At 42.1% G+C, this 21,459-nt stretch overlaps 1 protein-coding gene across 12 annotated transcripts in view; it reads right to left on the bottom strand.

The window, feature by feature from the left end:
- The window catches only part of LOC111253231 (diacylglycerol kinase delta-like), a 226,754-nt gene that overhangs the window by 104,766 nt on the left and 100,529 nt on the right, over window positions 1-21,459 (bottom strand). For 4 of the 12 annotated variants that reach the window (XM_086993794.1, XM_086993791.1, XM_086993792.1 and 1 more), the window contains one exon: window positions 17,164-17,318. The exons of 6 other annotated variants lie outside the window; for them this stretch is intronic. In XM_086993794.1, coding sequence (XP_086849920.1) covers window positions 17,164-17,214 — 51 coding nt within the window. In that variant the 5' untranslated portion in view covers window positions 17,215-17,318. Of the gene's footprint in view, window positions 1-795; window positions 1,440-17,163; window positions 17,319-21,459 lie in introns of those variants that run through there. 2 more of the 12 variants (XM_086993795.1, XM_086993796.1) reach the window with 2 other exon arrangements.

Genomic DNA, 21,459 nt, shown 5'->3' with positions numbered 1-21,459 from the left:
TTACACATTTAAACTCAATAGGGGCTTTGTCCGCTTGCGTTTACCAGTACCTCGTAAGTGTGCCAATAGCTCAGATGGGTGAGTGGAGTAATTACTAGGACTGGCACAATCATGCCGGCTTGCCGTAATGAGACATTTTTGCATAAGCATTTCAATAACATGAAGGGCATACATTTAATTACGCTCGTTCTACGTTAATAAACACATCTAGCGGCATTGATAATGCTTACGACGTACTGGTTGAACAATTCATTTCCTTCCTATTTTTCTTGATTATTTTAAGTATCTGATCGTAATAGTCGCATAAGGTCAGTTGTTACGGTCATGAGAGTTCTCTAGCCTGTGCCGTTCAAGTCTGTGCCTCGTTCGATATGTTTACAATACTTCCTGAACCGACTTCACTGACAGTTTAAAACTTCTAGCATCCTTCTAGTGCAACCATAGCAAGACAACTAGTTACACAAAAAGATTTCGGTCCCACCCCACCTTAATGACGCTGTTCCTTTCGCGGACTAGATTATCCGTACCCATTAACCCCCAACCCTGCCATAGTTGTCAAGGGACACAACGGTCGCTTTTACTGTTACAATCACACGCGCGATTACCTGCATGTTCTGATTACACAGTTTTTTTCTTCCCCTTAAACTAGAAACTTTGCTGGGCGTAGCGTAAGTTTCCTGTCCTCTCTGACATTTTTTTCAGTAAAATATCCACCTGGTCAAAAACAAACGATTGACACATAAGATACTCATCGATGATTTGCTCGTTATTTAAGCCCAAGAACTGGATTGTCACCTTGACGGAGATATCGCAGGTATCCTGTCGGCCCGATACACATTCAATTACGTAGAGCACATTGTCGACGGTATTCGTAAAAACTAATTAGGTACGCCAGGCCTTAAATATTTCCCTTGAACGGAGACAGCTGTGCAATTTAACGTAGCGAACGGTTAGTTGTATCTTGCTTCCGTTGCTGGAACAGTCGGATAGAAGGAAAACGAACAAATAGGAGTAGGAGAGCTGATAAACAATCGATGCTTCCAAAGCACACTCAAGGTAGAGACATCTTCACACAGCGAACTTGAGTGATATACACATTCGCTTACTGCAGGTAGGCGGGACGGTCCGTCTTTTAGACGATGCGCTTCTCACGTCTTTACAAACAGCGTTGTATATTTATAGAAACCCTAATCCTAAGTGAAGTTGGCCGACCACTTAATGCCAGCCAGGCTGTTGTCAGTACAGCTGATAGTGATGTACAAAGATGAAGGCAGCTGTAAACGCAACCGAGGAACGCGCTCCATTAGAATTCTTGGGTATACTTTATACCCGAATTTAGTTGGACAGTTCCTGTATGTGAGAAAGGCGCCCTCGCAAGGCAACGGGGACGGCAGCAGCGAGGGCATATGAGCGGAGGGCGGTTAAGTATGCGAGTGTTGAAGAAAAACTACTAGAACGAAAGTATGGTCCTCAGTGACGAGCGAGAGATAGATTTTAAGCAACAGCAGGTATGCTTTCTAAGCACACGTCACTACGTTAAGGTTTCAACATATACGGATAGAGAAATAACATGATACTATAACACGACAAAGGAAGTAGTCCATTGGCGTGTTGCGGACGGGCGACATTGCAAAAGTCCAGGTCTGACGGCAGTAACGGCGGAGTCGAACGAAACGTAAAGAACAGGATTCTACACTAGTTTAGCAATAACACATGTCGCTGTTGCTGCTGGTCAACTTAACGCAAATAGGCGCAAGTTGCCGACTGTCTCTCGCCGTCAACTGAACACCAAATGTAGTCATCAAAGAACTGCTCAATTTTTGTCTCCGCCATTTTCGTCTAAGCAAAAATCGGCAAAAAAACAGTTCAACATTGCTCAGTTATGGTTGTCCGCGGCATCCGCTAATGTAATGCCTAAGAGACCCCTCAAAAGTGGACGAATTATCAGTGCAAATTCAAAGAAGAAAGAAGATAAGAAGAAACACGTCTGTATTTTATACCTATACGTAAAATTTGTTTATGGTATGTTTATACTTGTGTGAATATGATTATTTCGTCGTTATTGTGTCCTTTTAAGATGCTGAAATAGTTATCACCAAAATGCTTTTTCATTACGTAGCCTATCTAATTCAGCCTAATCTAACGATACAGATCGTGCAAAATTCAATCATTTGTGTAATTTTTCTAAAAAATCTGCACCAAACTACATGTTGTATTTTGCGTACATTTTTGTCGCCCTTTCCGGACCCAACAGTTAACAAACCCAGACCCATAATGCAACTAAGTCAACGATTTAATGCCCAAGTCAATACGAAAGTCGAAATTTATGCCAAAACAGGTTTTAGCATAAAAACACGACCAATAAATAATAAAGGTTCTGACTGAAATCTTCTTGGTTCTTATTTCGCTATAGGAGACGTGAGTAGTGGAGATTCGGCGTATAGTTTGATTTAATTTTCTATCCATTGAGTAACCTTTAACCTTTCCAGGTTGCTTAGATCGAACTGTTGCTACAACTTGAAGTTATATCATCGACCGAATACTTACTATAAAAAAAATATCAAGATTTTATCCATATAGAATTTCATAATTCATGCTATATCAAATTTGCTGGACACATTAAAGGTCCGGCTACCGATCTCGATCGATATATGACTACCGGTCTCCACTGATTCTACACAATCCAGATCGTATCATTTTTAAAAACGCTACAGATAACAAACAGTACTATTTGGTGCGGACACTACACAATATCTGTTTTTATCTGGTTTTAGTAGACGCATGAACTTCAACCAGCAGCACGTGTCAAGCTTTGACCATCAATAAAGTAACGCCCTCGTTGATAAGATAAGAGAAAAAAAACACGACAGCTCTAGACGAAAAAACGTTCACCCTGCGTGAAGGTGGCCTGCAATCTGGTGTGACTGGTTGTGAACTAGCATTGAAAGCCTATCAATGGTAGAACTCTTCGTAGTCTGGGAACTTTGATTCTGTTTGCCAGATAACGTCCCATTATCAAGCGTATAGAAAAACTATATAGGGTTATATTTGAATAGAATTCATAGAAATCTGATAAACTACGCAATCAGCTCTAAGGACAGATCTCAAAAGAAGGTCCGTGTGTGTGCACTCGAAGACGATTTACGAACGCGTATCTGAGAAGCCAAATATTTTAAGGTACAATAACTGTACAAACTATGAACGTTGATCAGTGTAATTTTTAATTAGTTTAATTTAATTAGTAAGTTTAAAAAATCCTCTGAGATGGGAGGAGTCGTTTTGAATTGCTTGAATCTTGAACACTGAATTTCAACACCAAATTAGATATATACGATGCCACACGATGATTTTCATGATCTATGGCGAAATAAATAAATTTATACTCGGATCGTAGGCGCTTCGGCATTTAGTCTTCAGTACATCATCTGCGCCTTTAACATACACTTGAATAGAAAGCTGCAAAAAAAAACACATAGGGTACTTAAGTAACAATGAAATGGAGGTCAACGATAAGACCCCATGTTACGATGACTCACAGCGGTACACGTAATTTTACACATTCGAAAACTGAATAATATTCTAGAATTACAGAAATAAAAGCCGTTTATTTGATACCATGACAGTTGTAAGAGACGCCTTATATTATTATATATAAATATTTGAAATAAAATGTCCCAAAATCGAATCATCGGTGGAATAATATATTACCTTATTTATTGCATCTCGCTACAAGATAATACGAACCTATTTTCGAATCATCCGGTACAAAAATTTATGATATAGACGGCTCGGTACGTAACCACAATGTCTAGTTAATGCGACAATAAAAAAAAAGATAAACACAGTGGCACACCGGAGCAATCGGCCAAGGCCGAATGGAACAACCCTGCTATAATCGATCTTTCATCAACATGAAAATCTACCACACTCTCTATTGGAACATATTCATCAGACAGCACGTCAGTTCCGTACGTGCGCCACGTTCGGCGCGCACCGCAACGACATTTGCCCATGACCGCCTAGACAAACTGATAAAAATGCTCGTGTTTCTAGCAATCACATAGATTACTAGGAACACGAGGTAGTGTCATTCTTCCTGCTTGTCTACCCTCGTCGGATGGGGTGCGTCAACATGAAATCAAGCGTTCTTTATATAGATTGAATGCAGAGCTAGGGTGATGCATGCGAACCCTGAAATGCAGGTATTCGATAATTTGCGAGGGCTATTAATGATGAACAAGCCAGCCAGCCAGCCAGCCAGCGGTAGATGTGCTACGGGCAAATCTTCCAGCGGTTGAGAATGATGACAGAGACCTCGCTGAAGCGCAGCTAATAAGCTGGCAAAGAGGGAAAACGTGGGTATAACTCAATCTGCGGTTTATGGATAGGTGTCTTAATGAGCCGCTATTAGTAGGGTCAGCGAGTGACTGATAAACGCGTGCTTTGTAATATACGCTCCTGGATATCACCGACTGAACGAGGAAGGAAATTTGGACGACTTCGTGTTACCATACCATCGCTGAGGAGCTTGGAGAAATAAACGTTCAAGACCACGGGTGACGACAATCTTCTGCTCATCAATGGAAGTGACGTAACGCATTAAGACCATTGAGATCGGGGACTACACAAGAAGTAACCGACTCGTTGCTCAATCGAGAGCTATAACACGATCGAGAGGATCGTGACTTGTATTGATACGACGGTTGCGGACGATGCTGCTTCTACCATGCCGTAGAAAAGACAATACGCTTTGCACTACAGCATCATCATCATCATCATCATCAGATACAGAAACAGGATTAACTAAGCCGAACACAGCTAAACAGTTACATTCGTTCATGAAAAGGGAGAGAACGAATACGCATGTCCGCTTTGTCGAGCTTTGCCATTCAGCTATACAAATTTTTCATATATCTGTTGAGCATATGTGATCAGCGTGGCCAAAGAGCAAAATAGCAGGTAGTTCTCTGGTGATTTGACAACCAGCTGCGCCGGGCCATCCCACATACAACATTCCCAACAGAAACGGAAGAAACAGCAGCAGCAGCAGTAGTGAGTATCGATGCGCTATTTTATATGGCTGCTACTGCTGGGCGGGGCGGAAATGCAGAAACGTTTTGAACGGGTACGGGCCACGTCATTCGAGTCGGAAGGCCGTAACTTTTGCCCTAGACCAAGCCTTTCCCCGACTCCGAGCTCTGGAGCTCAGCCAATGCCTGATGAGAATAACGAGACATGTAAAATAGCGCCGAAGAAATCATAATGCTAATGAAGATGATGATGCTCGAGGAGTGAGTAAAGCCGTTAGCCATGATCGTGGCTGTTGCAATTGTTCCGCTACATTGTATAAACCTATACATAATATATAACTAGCATCCAGACCTATTCTGCTTTTCGCGTTCTGCCGTGCGGATAACCTTTGCGCATAGTCGCTCCCACGTCGTAGATCTAATGATAAATGCAATAAAATGTTTCACATCTTTTTTTGAAAGTACGGTTGGACATTAATAGCGAGGCTGTTCACGTTCTGTCGACTAGATCGACTTTTTAAGACCGTAAAAAGTCTGAGTCTAAACAAAACCAAGCACGATGCTGACTTAGCCCAATTGACACCGTATTACAATTCTGATCGTAGTCTGACCGTATGGGAAGGCTTTTAAGTTCGAGAAGATAATTCTATCCGTGTGGTTATCGCCTAAATTTATCTTCAACTGATTTTTAACCCTTTACATGTGATATGCATAAACTCTAGGGAATGTCCTTCGATGTCGGTCTGGACTGGCCTTTCCCGTGTAAAGAATAATAACACAAATACTGAGAATAGAAATGCGTGTGACTGATGTATTCGATGGGCGATTCGCGAACTTTAATCAATAAAAAAGATTTTCCGGAGCGTGCGATCGCTATAGATGATCCCTACCGCCAGCCAGGGGGGCACTCAGCGAGAAAACGGAACCGCCCTAGGGGCATATCGAATTCGCTGGTAGTGTCGTGTCAGTTCGGACGCAAGATGATTTGAGCATTTGCGGTCAACATCTGCTTCTCACCGAAAATAAAACAATGAGTGCAGCACGCTATCTCGAGCTCCTCAAGAGACCTATAGACCATCGTCGCGACCATTGAAAGCATTACTTGGTGACAACGTGGAACCTCATCGCCATACCTCACTGGCATTGGGCAACGGAGTATCCAGCGTTGGCTTCAACCCGCCTATTCTTTCAATCCATGTCAGTGTGATCGCAAGGCTTTCCATGCCCTAAAAAGGGTAACCAGCAGGCAAGCATATCTCACTGTAGATTTGTACGAGAAGCCATATATAGAGAGAAATTAAATGAAACAGCTTTTCAGAAACTGCCCGAATGTTGAGCTATTTTCTAACACGTATTAGAAATCTTCATTCTAGCCCAAGTACTTGTTTAATTTGCTTGTAACAATTGAATATAATGCATACGGTATTATTTGATCGGCGCCATTGTTCAGTCTAATACCTTTGCTATGAACTCTAGCATTAGCAAATCGTTGAACGCCAGATAGCCCTCCAGTCTGTCTGGTCGCTTCTTATATAAAGCCCTTTCCGTATGCTGATGGGGCTTACAATCGTCTCACTGTTTTCTATTTTAAACTTTGTAAGCTTCACCATTCTAGCTAACAGCTGAACAGAATCAGCGACGGATTTCGATTAGGATAGATCAAAAACTAGCAAGCACCAAACAGTAATAACTTTGGTTTGTTACTTAACATTTGCAGACGGCTCGAATGAGCTAAGGCGGAAAAAGGTTATATAATGCACACTCTATAGGAGGGATTCAATAGCTGGCTGTAATGTAGTCGTATGTTATTTTGCAACGTCTACCTCTAGCGGCCATCAACATGTATAAATAATAGATGATTTAGATATCGCCTTTGTTTTCGAAATAAATTGTATTTCGTGCTCAAATCTCTAACATTACATGACTGAAATGCCACATCGTACCGAGCCTGTCAGGCCCTTTATGACACTAAACGTTGTCTTGTATTTTCGTAACCTGCGAAAATCGCAGACGGACAAATAAGGTTTACTCCCAAATGGATTTTATCAATTAGCTGTAGCAACGAACTTAACCGTTTCAGCTGGATACGTGGCCTGGAACTTAACAACGATTCCAATATGCGTGCGTACATATATGGGTAACAAACGAAAAACAAAAATTCTCAATAAATAACAACTCTGCCCAAAGCAATGCATAATTACGTAGTTATTGACAATAAAACTTATTACAATAGTATTGAAGGTTGTATCGGGTTGCCCATGGTCGCTTTTAAGCCAACTTTGCGACACACATATATATATTAAAATGAAGTTACTAAACCAGATATGCTCTATTTCGATCGATGACCTTACGCCATGTTTCTAGTAATACCATAATCATGTACCTGTTTGTGGCTTCTTCGCTGAAACGCATCAAGTCGATTTTTTTTTTTTTTGAGAAATTCTGTGAAAACTGGAATAGATTGTCTGATGGTGCGGATAGGGCGAATATATTGAAATTTCCTATCCAAGTTCTCTCGATCTTCGCCAGATAGCCAGGGATCTGCCATCTCGATGGTGGAAGACGATGCCTTTTCCGTTCATTCACTTGGTAACCTTGTTAGTTGTTAACGGTAGAGGTCCAGATTAACGATTTGTCAGGCGGCGGCAACAACTTGTACGGTAGGAGTCCTTTTCAATCTCATCAAACCCATAGTATCACCTTTTTCGCTCAGTTTGGGCCTTGACCAGTGTCTGTAGAGGATAATTTTTTTGCTTCGCATATCGGTTATCGAAAGTGCTGACCAGCGATGATCAACTGCTTCAGAGTTTCGCATATGGAAATAGGATCGAGGACGTTATTTCGCGTCCATCCATAGTACACCCAAGCATCGAGCTTTTTTTATAGCCAACTCTCTTCGAATAGTTTAAAACTTGTTAGTAATAAGTCTGTAACTCCTCGACAATATTACGGCTACCCACGACTCGATCTCGTTAAATTTTTACAATAACTTTATTGATTTTTTTTTCCGTAATTGATCGATCATGACCAGGAGCATTTTTCAGCAAAAGCAACGAAACCATCTTCGAGCTGATCCTTTCGATAATGCACGTTGACCGTAAACGGCACACATTGTTCGTACCTTTGTTGCAATAAAACTATAAAATATAACGAATTATCTCTAAGTCTTAAGTCTAAATACAGGCATCCCACCGGCATCTACTATTGTCAAACCTCAGCTTTCGAAACACTGGACGCGACTAATGTTACCTGAAATCTGTGACCTCAGGGCCGGCTAACTAGGAAAATAATACCCCTTTTCACAGTCTAATATATATATATATATAATGCTTTTAGCTAAAGCAGTTATAAAAGTTTGTACATTGTAGTACTCTACACAGTCGTCTTTCACCCCGCTCTCTCTCTCTCTCTCTCTCTAAACTTTTCACGCTCCTGCCAATATCCATAGTTAGAAACGGCGCGGAGTCCATTGGCCATCGCTTCCGGTACCCCGATGTGTTTGCAGGCGGTCCTTGAGGAGGGGAACTAATTCATAGAACATTGCAACGCGGCTGTCGCCCAGCCCGATGGTACGTTTGTTTCTTTGATTTGACCAATCGTTTTCTGTTTTCTTGGACAGCGGATGGCTTGGTCAAAGATAGATTTAAAAATCCAGGCGTTATTAGCCACTTCGTATGTGACTCTACAGCTGGGCGATGCCTCTACTGAAATGCGATTAATCGAGCCCAAATATCATAGAGGATAGGAGTTACAAGGACATAGAAAAGCGGTAAATGGCTCGATCGAACAAACGATAAAGAAAAACGTCAGATGAAGCAATTCAAATAAATTTAGAAGTGAATCTCTACAAGCTTGATTGAGCCGCCTCTATGGGCCCCTATTGAAGATGTGTTCGGGCCGGTTTTTATAGCCGATGTGTATGTACATAAAAGGTTTGCGGTAACGATATTGTTACAACAATTATTAAGAGATGAGGCCCGCGGTCCTCAGAGCGGAAGCGAGTCTGTAAAATACGTAGGTAGGTATTATTTATTATCTGTTATTTTTCAATGATATATCACGTCGTTAATCTGTTTCAGTAAATTGGCCCGTTGTTTTCTCGCTTCATGCTTGAGAATAGACGGATATTTTCAATTCAATAAAATCAAAATGTCACCTCAGATCCATGTTCGTTTACACCGTAAAGTTCGTTGTGCTCTTAAATCGCGTTAACTTAAATGGTTTCAGCACTTCCAGCGCTGCTGCTACAAGTATTTAAATGTTTTTCTGATTTTAACTAATGTTAAATTCTCCGTTCCACATAGAAGATATAGTTTTTGTTGTTACGAGACACGTTCTCGTCCTAATAATTCTTATCTAGATGAGAATCAAATTAATTATACTGATTAATGGCTATACAGTGTATGTGTTGCCCATGGGGTTTGTTTTGTATAGCGTCAAGCCTGGGTACGCCTGTATCTTTCGAGTTTTACGTCTGGCATCGCAGGTGTTCCAGTATCGATGATCCGGAGCGAAACACGCAAGCATACAAGGCCACCCTAAAGGCTCTCGTTCTCAGCATCTGTCTTTGTCTAGGTTATATGAGCCGCTCGATTAGCCGCTGTTCATTTCGGGGCCTAGGCTAGCGTTCCTATAGAGGCCGCAGTGGTCAGGACGACGAGAATTAAAAAGAGAAAGCCCTCTATTCTGTTTGCTATGCACGTTCGTCTGAGCACGCATCTAGCTATTGCTACCACCAAGAGTCGGAAACTCTATCGGTCACGTACGTTACATAATTGCAAGACACCAGAGTGAATCGACTGCGATGATATGTCGACGCTAGAACAGACTGTCAGAACAGTTTCTGCTTCATTCTGGCCGACATTACAACACGGGGCAAGCTTTCGTACTCTAACAATTCAAGGCCGCTTGGCAGGCCGACTGAGTAACGTAAAGGCTGTTGCATTGGCGACGGCTTCTTACTTACGACGTGGACATATTATACGTAAGCATATTGATATATTTTAGCACAAAGTCGTAATGTACCATTGTTTATCGAATATAGTTGAACAGTATCGTATTGTATGTTGACCAAGCCAAAAAAACATGCGATCTACACAATTCGACCTCCCTTGCATTTAAGACAACAGGCACGTACCAGATACCGTTGTACAATTCGAACATACGCTCTGACGTGTACAAATAAACAGCTGTTGATTAGGACACTTACTGAATCTCTGATCTTGTTCAAAGGAAACATTTACTGCTAGCTATACGAAATAAAGAAGGCTCTTATTATATTATCTTATTTTATTTATTACACTTTAATAAGTGGCATGGAAGATTTATGTGTGAATGGCGGAGAAGCTTCCTTTGTCGCACTGGGGCCTACTTCACTACTTTGCATGCACATGCATAATACATGTCAAATCCTATACATAATAGTATTGTGTAATTGAAGACATGTTTCCTCCTGTTCATATGGTACCAGTAGACTATCCGCACAGTAATTAGGCGAATTTTCCGATTTAAAAAACGGAATCTCCCATGATCTGGCAAAGGAAGGCCACTAACTAGAGCACTCAGCATCCAGGATTTTGGCCTGAGTTCACAAGGGTAGAAAAGCCGAGCTTGAGGTGGAACGGTCTGTGGCCTCGCAAAATCGGACGGGCTAGTGCAGTTATGGCCTGTTTAGGAGAGAATCACAAAGTTTAACGGACGGGAAAAATTCAAAGGACTCCTGCCATACAAGCGGTTACTCGCTGCGGCATTGCAATGGGTCAATATACTGACAGCCGGGCAACCAGACCAGCACACTAAGCACAGGTCGTGATTACCCGCTAGGGCTGGTGGAAAACTACCAGCTGAAAGGATGCAAAAGACTGACAACGAAGAATCCTGTTGTCCTGTGACTCCACCAATATTCTGCTGGTCATCTAGATCCCGTCTGCTCCAATTCCCCAACGGGCGAACGTCACCACAGGAAATGGGTCGTGCTAGGCAAATAAGTTTAGCATTGATTAACAAGCTTGCCGTGAACATAAGTTATTGATCCAATTCGGTGTACTGCTTAGCGATAATTTAATACAGCCAGAATAAGGGCATTTGCAACTTGTGCCAATAACAACCTTTACTAGATCGAATTTTCATTTTGCCGTTGTAGTTATCATTTATGGTTCTGGCTTCTTCCGTTATTGTTGTTTATGTTAACTTTGAGCCGTCGTTTCGAGGCATCTACATTATAAGCATGGATCTGACTAGGCATAAAGCAAATCTAGGGGGTGGTAAGATGGAAGTGGTATGCCTGCTAAGAGACCTGGAAGAACGCCAAACGACAGGGTCCCAAAAAAAAGCTTTTTCTACCAACCCGATCGTTTACATAACAATACAATATCTATCGCCGTAGTTGGTTCTCAAAGACGGCTTTAACGTAAAACTTATTGTTTGTACGCTATCGAAGTGATGTTGAAACCCAAGCACCTACTTGTATGGTAAGACTACACTTATTAAATTGTACTTTATTAATGAATGTCAAACACGATTAATCATATGTGCCGCAAAGAGCATAGAAACTATAATTCTGCTTACATTTTTAGTAAGAATACAGAGGAGGCCAATAACGAGAAAATGAGTTCAAGCTTAGCACGAAAAAGATTTCAAATAGACGATTTTAAGAAGCCTCAACAAAAACAACAGAAGAACAAACGAGAAATTGGGACTATATATCTACCACCGTAACAGCGACCATCCATCTATATCGAGTCTGACCTCGTTATTTCTGCACGCCGGGTACAGTTTATGCACGAGTAGCAGAATTAGTAGTAGTAGTGGTAGTAGTAGTATAAACTTCGCACTTTTGTCATTTTCGCGATGATGGACGTTTTCGTGTTTCGAGCCTAAGTTGATCGAAATTATCGTATTTTTATGTATCAAGCTAGCTGCCCCAATTTTCGACGATGTTTTTCTTTCTCGCTCTCCGTTACTGTCTAGGTACGGTTTGAACAAATATAGGTTTAAGGATTATCCTGCAGTCGAGTCGAAACCTGTGGGCGTTGCCGTTCGACGCAACTCGTCGACGTTGTGGAGAGGGATTATTACTTGTTTATTTTGCTAGCTAAATCACATGAAGCGTGGCCCCCGCGACGACTACCAGTTACCCCACCTTATTATTAGCCCTTTCTACTACGAGCCGAAACAGCTTAAGGCAAATTTGCAGATGCTTGCAGTTAGTTACCAGTAACGCTTAACTACCTGATAGCATTCATCGAACAGCCGTCTTGACCTTTTATTGGTTCTGCTTTTAGACGAAAGGTGTGTAATAAGATGTTTAGCGGTAGCTGAATCAGTATTAGTGCACATAAACGGTGCCTGCGGTGGCGTAGTAGAAGAACGAGACTTCATTATTAATTTAAGATCGCGCAATGATACTCATCATTGTAATGATAATTAATGGTATAAGTATATTCTCTAATCCATCGGCTCAAAGTGAACAACGTTGAAGTACAGGGATATTATTATTATATGGCCAACCAGAAGCAGCAAGACGGAGCTCATTTTCGTAGTTATTCCACCATCGTCTATTTTTCGTATTAACGTGGGGTCTTCAAAGAGGAGCTGTCGCCTGCTCAGCTGGCAATGATATAGTCTGCTGGCGACGGTTCCGATCGAGAAATGAAAGATCCCAGGGCAAATCCTATCGCAGTTAAGTCAATACAATTAATCAATTTGCACAGAATACAGTATATCTGCCTTTAGTTGTTGAAAACGTCCCGAAGCGTTCCAAACTGAAGCGTACGCAAAGCTATTGACTTGTTGAGTCGAGTAAAAAAAAAACCTCGTAAAATAGTACATATTTAGGACTCGTAGAGTGTTTAGATGTAAAGCAGAATACACAACCTTAAATAGTAAAATTGCTGTATAAAGCGCATAAAACAATTATTTCTGCGTCTGTTTTGACTCATTGCAAAAGCACTCTCGTGTCAAAAAGGCCAATGCCTCACTTCTTTCAGCGGTATCCCATGTCATCCTTGTTCATCATAGCCCTAGAACAGACTCGTTCAGTATATAAATGTCTCTTGAAGATGGCTCGCTGAATTCTGTAGTTTTTTTCTTATTCTCGATAATTATTTTTCTCAGTCCTCTATCTAACAAGATGACCCCACCCGCGCGAGCCATTACAACGCTGAATCGACTGCAGAGAGAATTTCGGAAGTATGATTTTTAAATGATAGGGAACGACTTTCTCAAGCCAGAACGGAACATCAGACTCCGAACGATGTTCTTGTTAAAAAAAATTTTACGTCGAATTGCAGTCAATGCTCATGGGCTCAGCCACAGAAGATTTCTGTCGCCTTCTGTTAGCAGCGCTTGACATACATATTCAATGATTTCAAGCGTTAAACCCTTTAATAGGTGACTGCCTCGCTAACCTAACCAATATATGTATGTATATGCAACATGTGCTTTGCCACAAGACAAAGGACCTCGCCTGGCTCTAATCGTTAAGAGCATGATCGGAAGATCAGAGTCGGCGGTGGAGTAAGCTCTCGAATAGTCTCATCGACCACTGCCTTTTATATTATCTTAATACACAGTACATAGAGAGGCCAGACTGCTGTATATGTTAACGTGGTGAGATTTGAGTGCTATTCATTGCAGCCTGGCACACTGGGGAGAAAACTGACAACGGTAAAATGTCGCTTATTAACTTAACACATGAATACTTGATTCGCCAACAAATGCCGCCAGGCCAGGGGGCCAAAATAGAGCTTTGAAAAGCCGTTATACTTTCATTTGCCAACGCTTAAGGGATGTGTCCACGTCACTACTTGACGCGACAAAGGTACCCTACCGATATGGAACGTAAAGTGCGGAATAACCTCAATCCTATTTGGATTTCAACGTATTTTACCGCCTACCTGTGTATAATCCCTACTTGGCTAACACAAAAAACAACGAACGCCCTACTACACAAAGGTAAAGCAGAGACCTTAACAGAGCGGTAAGCTTGTGCATTTCGTCCATCACCTATTTTATGGGACTTGAGAGTAGACTGTTTATCATCATCTAAACTGATTTGACTTTCCCAATCCATAGATTTACTCCCCATACTCTCAAAATCGGCTGAATATTTTCGCGAGCGAGCTGCTTATCTATATGGTAACACATATGGATGCATAATGGTAAAAACAGTAGTATAAGGACGTCACAACGAATACGATTAAATAGTCACAATAGACGATAGATTACATATACGGCTACTAATCGGAACAAATAAATGTCAAACTTAGTAAAAATTAGTAAATAAACTTAGTAAAAAAAGAAGAACAGAAGTAATTATTGCTATTAATGGTTCATGTTAATCGTATCTATAAATGTTGAGAAAAAATTAAATACTATATTGAAGCAAAACATGGTACGTAGGAATGATTTGGCGCCTCCTATCTATCTCTCGTTTCCGCATCTATTAGCACGGTCGATCGTATTCGTTTGCACGAGTTCTATGCAGACATGTGATGTACTTGAAGCCTAGTTTGAGCATTCAAGCCGTGTCACTATATACCTATAGAAGGTTAAGCGCGTTTGATCCGTCTCCGCATGTATAACTAGCTACCAATCTTGCATTTCGCAGGTCCTATTTACATTTGCATGTGACGTTTGTCTGTTTTCGCGTCATCTTCACATTTATCTTTAGCGCCGTCACCGCACAGGCGAGTGTTTCTTCCAAAACGCCCAGAAAATATGATCCACGTTACTGGTAGCGTTGCCGTTTTTATCAATTGGTTGCCCGCGACCACGTCAGTGTCAGAGGGGCAGATGACGGCGGCTAGTGTGTGCAAGAAGACGTTTGCTCTCCTTCGAATGACTGCGGTACGGGCAGCGTTTTACAGAACAGCCCCCATCAGGGCGGAATGGCAGGGGCGATGTGTGCGGCAACCATGACAGCAAAACCTGCCGTGACACGACTACCGCGATGAACAACAACGAAAAGTGAACCTTGGGCTCCGGTTTCGCAAATTGCCCCCCTCAACAAACGCCGCAGATCAACAAAATGAACGCCGACAAAAAGAAAGAAAACATAATTTCTTGTGTAGCTCCCCGAATTCACCATGCCGCTTTTCATTGCTCGCCGATTACCCGGCTGAGGCGTGGATGTCTCATGGCCACGAACTCGAAATGTGTGCTTAGATATTAGCGTGGAATTGACAAACCCTACGTGGTCATTAGGACGAAGCGAGACGGGGTAATACCAATCGAATTGCTAGTCTTGATCCTATACGCTCTACATCATAGGTTAACGGACGTTATCTTGAGCAGAAGACCAAGAGCTAAAGCTATTAGAGCAATACACGTTGAAACGTTCTGGCTATTAAGGACGAAGAAGACGCTGTCTCCTGCCAAGCAGCAGGAACGGATAAGGGATGCTGTTGAATAGAAAATTGTCTTTTCCTGAGAAGGTTGCAGAGCCTGGTAATATTTGGCTGATAAGAATACTGTAAGATCAAACGGGTTCTACCATTCAGTACTTGGGGCTCTACGGAGTTCTTAATAGCAAGAACTGTTTCTCGTACAACATTTCATCGGTCTCTCATTACAGATATATATATGGCAGGCTGGTTAAGGGAATGCAGTAGGTTTTTTCGTGGTAGCTTGTCTTACAATCCACATAGGACAACCCAGGGTTCCATTTTCCTTCCCATTACTCTTTCTCTTGAAGTTCAGCTTGGAATGACCTCTGTCGTAACATTTCGATTAGCGCTAGTCGATTAGGTCGACTAGCGCGACCTTAGTTGGTCCTGTTATTTGGCCTAGTTTAGTTGATGAGCTAATGTCTAAACTAATTTTGAAAATGTTATTAACTCGCATATTTCCATAACTCATAAGCAGTTAAGGGAACATCTAATATTTTTATGATGCTTTCTGTGCACAACTCTAGGTTTAGTAATAAATAGCTGGCGTGGGATGCATGTAGATTATTTCCCATAACGACCACACAATATTTACAATGATAGAATAGTATATCGTTATTTAACTAGATAAGCTTTGAACACACATAGGATATTTCCACTTTAAACTTGTTTTGCTCTTGTGCATGCATCGTTTACAAGGCTGCGTCTTACGGCATGCTGTCGGCTACATCCTATGTATCTAGACAACGCAGTAAAATGGTAAATCACCCGAGTAACTACGTTGTTTTCGAGAAATGGCATTTGCGACGTTTACGTCTACGCACTATTATACGCTTCCGCTTCAAACAGTCTCAGATGGTCGTTGACGTTTGACAGCAACTACTCGCTCGCCTTCGTTTGCCTTTTTCGCGGCAGGACAGTAGGCTTACGACGGGGGGCCGGGCCGCTGTTTGGTTTCACTGCCTGCAGCGACTCGGTTCAACAGAAGAAAAACAATGTGTAGTTGTCCGTAGGTCCTTTAAACGACAACGAACAGTTACATCGTATCAAACAGAGAGAGGATGTGGTGGAGCGAAAACTAGAATGCAGGGTCGCCCGCTGACGAGCTGGAAGGCGATAAGATCGGTTGGCCGAAAAGAAAAGAAATAATTGAAAATTGGGCACGACCAACTGGAGGCGAAAGCCAAATCAAAAGCGCATGCTACATACCAAGAATGGTGGGCAAACAACGGTAGGATCATACCTGTTTGCTTTCTAGCCCTAACGTAATTATTCGTGGGTCTTGCAAAATCGCCGAATCGCCTTATTTCCAGCGCCCTTTTTGGCTACACGTTTAAGTGTGGTTAGGGAGGAGGTAGGGAAGAGCCCACGCAGGTGATTTACAGGCGCTAGAAACGCGTAGATTTCGTTTATTTGAACATGTGAGTCAATGAGGCCCATAGTTACTGGACCTTACTGAAGAGGATTAAATCGTTACTTTTGGGTGATTATATAGATTAGTAGATTTCTGTTAGTCAAAGAATTTTATCGACCGAATTTCAAAGCGACTTCAAAAGCAATTACTACTACTCATGAGCGTCCCGTACTAGAAGAAGACTGTAATTGTAATGCATAAAAATGTAACTGGGGAAACCCGAAAAGAAGGTAGCACAGTGATTAATGTACATCTGTCGGTCGAGGACGTATGCGATACTAAGCGGATGAACACAAGATACTGTGATACAGAAATAACACGAACTACTTACAGTGGGATGAAAATATTTGCAATCGTCAGCGACTTCAGAACGAGTCTTCATCCAAGCTGTTCATATGTCGGCAAACAATCTGTAGCACGGTGGGCAAGTAGCAGAAACAACCAGTCACCATAGGTCCTGCTTGCATAACTTTTGTCTCACCAAAGCTGAAGCAAAGAAGAATATCAGATAGCACAGGGTAAACGGACTAGATATACATGAGGGGTGGAAGAAAAAATACGAGACAACTGGAAAGTTTCGTACAAATTGCCGAAGGGGCAAAAGCAAAATGGAAATTGGGGCTAGAACCAAAGGGGCATCAGCGTAGTGATGAAATTCGTTGAGTTGCTGCGAGCCAAATCGAGAAGGTTAACGGGTAGTAACATGAAAGGGAGAGAGAGAGGGAGAGAGAGAGGGAGAGAGAGAGAGAGAGAGAGAGAGAGAGAGAGAGAGAGAGAGAGAGAGAGAGAGAGAGAGAGAGAGAGAGAGAGAGAGAGAGAAAAGACTTATGCGATCGCGTACGGAGGGCGAGTGTACGAAAGAACTTGAGACAGTAGGCCGTTATCATTCAACGCCAAGTTGGTAAACTGATAAAGACCAGGTGACTACGATATCGCAATCAGCCTTTTTACCCTTAGTTCACTGGACTACTCAACAGTGGACCTTTCTGGCAACAATCTTGCTCTCCAGACCCACGACACTCCAGATCCTACAAATGTAGCATTATTTCAATTAGCCTATATCCTTAGAGGTGCAACGGACGCGGCTTTACTGAAGTACGAGTTCCCGTTATCCGATACAGCAATGGTAAAAAATCGGTTTCATTGAAATCGGATAATCTGAAATTTCTTCATTGATCAACTGACCGATACGTTTTCATGATTGTCGAGGTCTTATCACCGGTATAACACTATTCTCGTGTGAACTCGCTAATCCCTTATCGAATTCCGAAGAAGCCATCTGAAGATTGAACTTAAGCACCGTTCGACCAAAATCCCTGCCTCATGCAGTAAAAAAAAAAGTCAGTAATAAAGAAGGTGAACACTTTTGGCTCAGCTTAAATACTTTTCGTGTTATGCTACTAAACGATAGCTCACTTGTTCTGACAAATTCGAATATTTGGTTATCGCATTCGTAAAGAGGAGAGCATGAGAAAAGGTAAAGCCTAATGAGATAAGAACTCTTCTGGCTCCACAAGGCTAACGAACGTAATATGCGTAGAAAAGCAGTGGCAAATAGGTCCAGGTGCCCCGATAGACTAATAAAAATTTTCCTGGCTAAAATAAGAGAGCGTACTTTATTCGCGAGTTCGGTGGCATCAAAGGGAAGTTCGAGTTCAGCGCGGCATGTCTTTAAGAGAACCACGTAGGTAGTCTCTTAGCGGTATGAAGCGAACCTCTATATTGAGTTAGTAATACTAAAAATACGTTGCATTTATTTGCGTCATTGTATCTTCATTTAATGTGGCCAAGAACGCCGCGATATTGATGGTCCTGCGGACGCAGTGTTTAACACTCCCTTTAAACTGCCATTTTCATATAAGAATTTCCTCATATATCGAGTGTTACGTTCAATATCGCCGTGAGGCAATCCATTGGCTCCTAATACGAAACGAAGTGTATCCATTCTTAACCCAGTTCAAACCCAGATCACTAGACGTTCCTAAACACGCTACCCACTAGGCCATCACGAGTATATATATAGGAGTCTCCGGTCATTCGTTTTGATATTGGGCATGTTCTTGCGTAATAACCAGGCTGGCTCTGCGCCATCAAACTATCTAATTATGGAGCTCCGTAAAAATTTTATCGTTAATGACGGCAAAAGCTTTGCATACGCTTGATCGCTAAACTTAGCTATTGATGGAACAATAGCTTTCAGATAGTTCATACAATTCAGGTTGGACCACGATTCACTTGACCCACGGGGCTCGTCTATGGCTAGTGAATCCTATAAAGGGACGTTTCAAAAATCAATGTAAGTGATTTAATTTAAAATATTTTGTAATTTCAAGTATGACCCTGCCCTTTACATTCGCACGTGTCTATATTGCTATGAAATTTGTATAAAAAAGCATTCGTTAAAACAGTCAGAACAAAATCGACTTCTCAGTTAATTCGTCAACGATTATTATTAACATTGTATTGTTTATGTACAATGCAACTAGAGCTATAAAAATACCCGCCGAAATGATATTCTGATTTGTTTTCAGATAAATCCTGAATAATGCCTCGGATTATATTTCATTTTGCTCAGACCTATTTGCTCTTTACGTCATTCGTGCACTTCATGTAATCAACTTTTCTTCAGAAAAAAGCAACATGAACATACGTCAGCAACAGTTTCCTCAGATGTCGTAACTCCAGCCAGGGCAGCTACGTCGTTCTCTGAGACTTCTCTCTCAGGATCACGCTGCGTTCGGTGCGTTCGTTGTTGACTAGAACGACTGTGCTTGCCTCCGATGCGGACAGCGACATCAGCAGGTGGTCCGTGGCACTCCTATCAAGCGCCTCAACCCCAACCCCCGTCTTAAGAAGCAAGCAGACCTACAAACTCTGTTTTTTTCTAAGCCCCTTTATTCCCCTTAGGGCTAAACGCACTTTCCCCAATATGCTGTTAACGGTGGATCCCAAGTATAGCCTCGCTTGGGGAATATCCAAACGGCAAGCATTACCGACATACAGGTTAAGAGGGGCTAGGCAGAGATCAGGGAATTCTATAAGGGCCTTAAGGTCTTGCAAAGTGTTTGGGTTTGTCCTGTCTGTCAGGATCTTTAGCGCTACAGAAGGCTAACGAAAAGGGGGGCGAGATTAGGGCCGACTGCATAGACTTCTACTGTCGATGTGTATTTGCATGTACTCGATGTTGCAGCAAGGGCGAAGGCATCGATCCGAGCTGGTTCGCGCGGTTCAATGGATCTGGTCGGTTCTCCCAGGGGGTGGATCTAGCATAGTTGGACTTTTCCCCGGATAGAACGAGCTGGAAGTTGTCAGTACATATCGTGTCACCGTGCTGACATTATTACCGCATGCCTTACTCCCACGCCAGGGGAAGACAGGACGGAACTCTTGCTTTGAAAGGGGTCTCTCTGTTGGTGAATAACAAAATGGAAATTAACGAAAATAAGCCACGTCGAGCTGCTTATTGTCGCAGTCGATGAGCTGTGTAATTGTATAACATATTTGCTTTCAAATAAAAACGACCGTAGTAATAAAAAAATATTAACGCTTCGTGTGCTTAATAGTTTTGCGTTTCACATCTTAACGTAAGCCATGCCCTTACACCTACATTCTGAGTGGTTGAAATACACGGCTAGCTTCTCATTCACTTTCGAATACAAGCATAATTTATAATTCATGCTTTGTTAGACGTTTTTCTTATAATTACTTTCTGTAGTCCTTTTCTGACCAATTCTAATATATATCTAAATACTGCGGAGAGTTTATGGCGGAAACCGCTACGCCACTGTCATGAGGCTACCGTACATTGCTCAACATAATCTTCCCACAACTGGGCCCACACAGATATCGAACCGTTAAAAAAACAGACTTGATACATTGATAAGACACACATGACACATCTCTCTTTCTTTTTAATAACCTGTTAACCGCTTTCCTTTTTTAAGGTATCCATTGTCGTTACCCAATGGTACTGTTTCGTTTCAAGCCCCCTGTGTTTCGAGTTTGACCCCTAGTATCGCCGTACAGTATTCCATCGGACGGATGGCAGGCCCCCATGGCATCATGAAACGAAGTATTTCGCTTCAAGTCTAGTAACACTAAATGGGCTCATGCTATGTACTCTGCTACCTCCCGGATAAAGTTGTACAGCAAAGACGAAGACCGATATCCTATTTCCCACCGCTTGCATAAACCCAACGTTCATTCTGATTCCAGACGTCGTCGAGAAGAGCGGCTGTATAGCTTATCCACAGCTTCGACCTTGTGAGCGAAGTGTCGATGCCACTGAAAGCATAGAACGAGGGCGTATGCAGTTCTAATAAGTTGAGATCGACGGCCTCACCTGTTGCGGCTGCTATTGTCTGTACTAGCTTTGTCCACTATTACTTCAACAGTGGCGGGTACACCATGTATCGAGCGAACAACTACGATGGGTAATTGATTTTACTTTTCAAGAAAACAGCCCCTGAGTTGAGGCAGAGTCTGCAACGGTAGAGAACCGGTGAAAAACGAAATGTAACGAGGGGTCTTGCAGCCGTAAGCCGCAGACAAGCACAGGAGGATAACTAAGAGCCGGCAGCGCAACTAGACCGCATACCCACACAGCACAGATACATAGAATTGTACG

The sequence above is a fragment of the Varroa destructor genome, unplaced genomic scaffold, assembly GCF_002443255.2.
Source record: "Varroa destructor unplaced genomic scaffold, Vdes_3.0 BEIS01000006.1, whole genome shotgun sequence".
Taxonomy (NCBI): domain Eukaryota; kingdom Metazoa; phylum Arthropoda; class Arachnida; order Mesostigmata; family Varroidae; genus Varroa; species Varroa destructor.
Note: the sequence above shows the minus strand (reverse complement) of the source record. Positions and strands in the feature narration are given on the sequence as shown.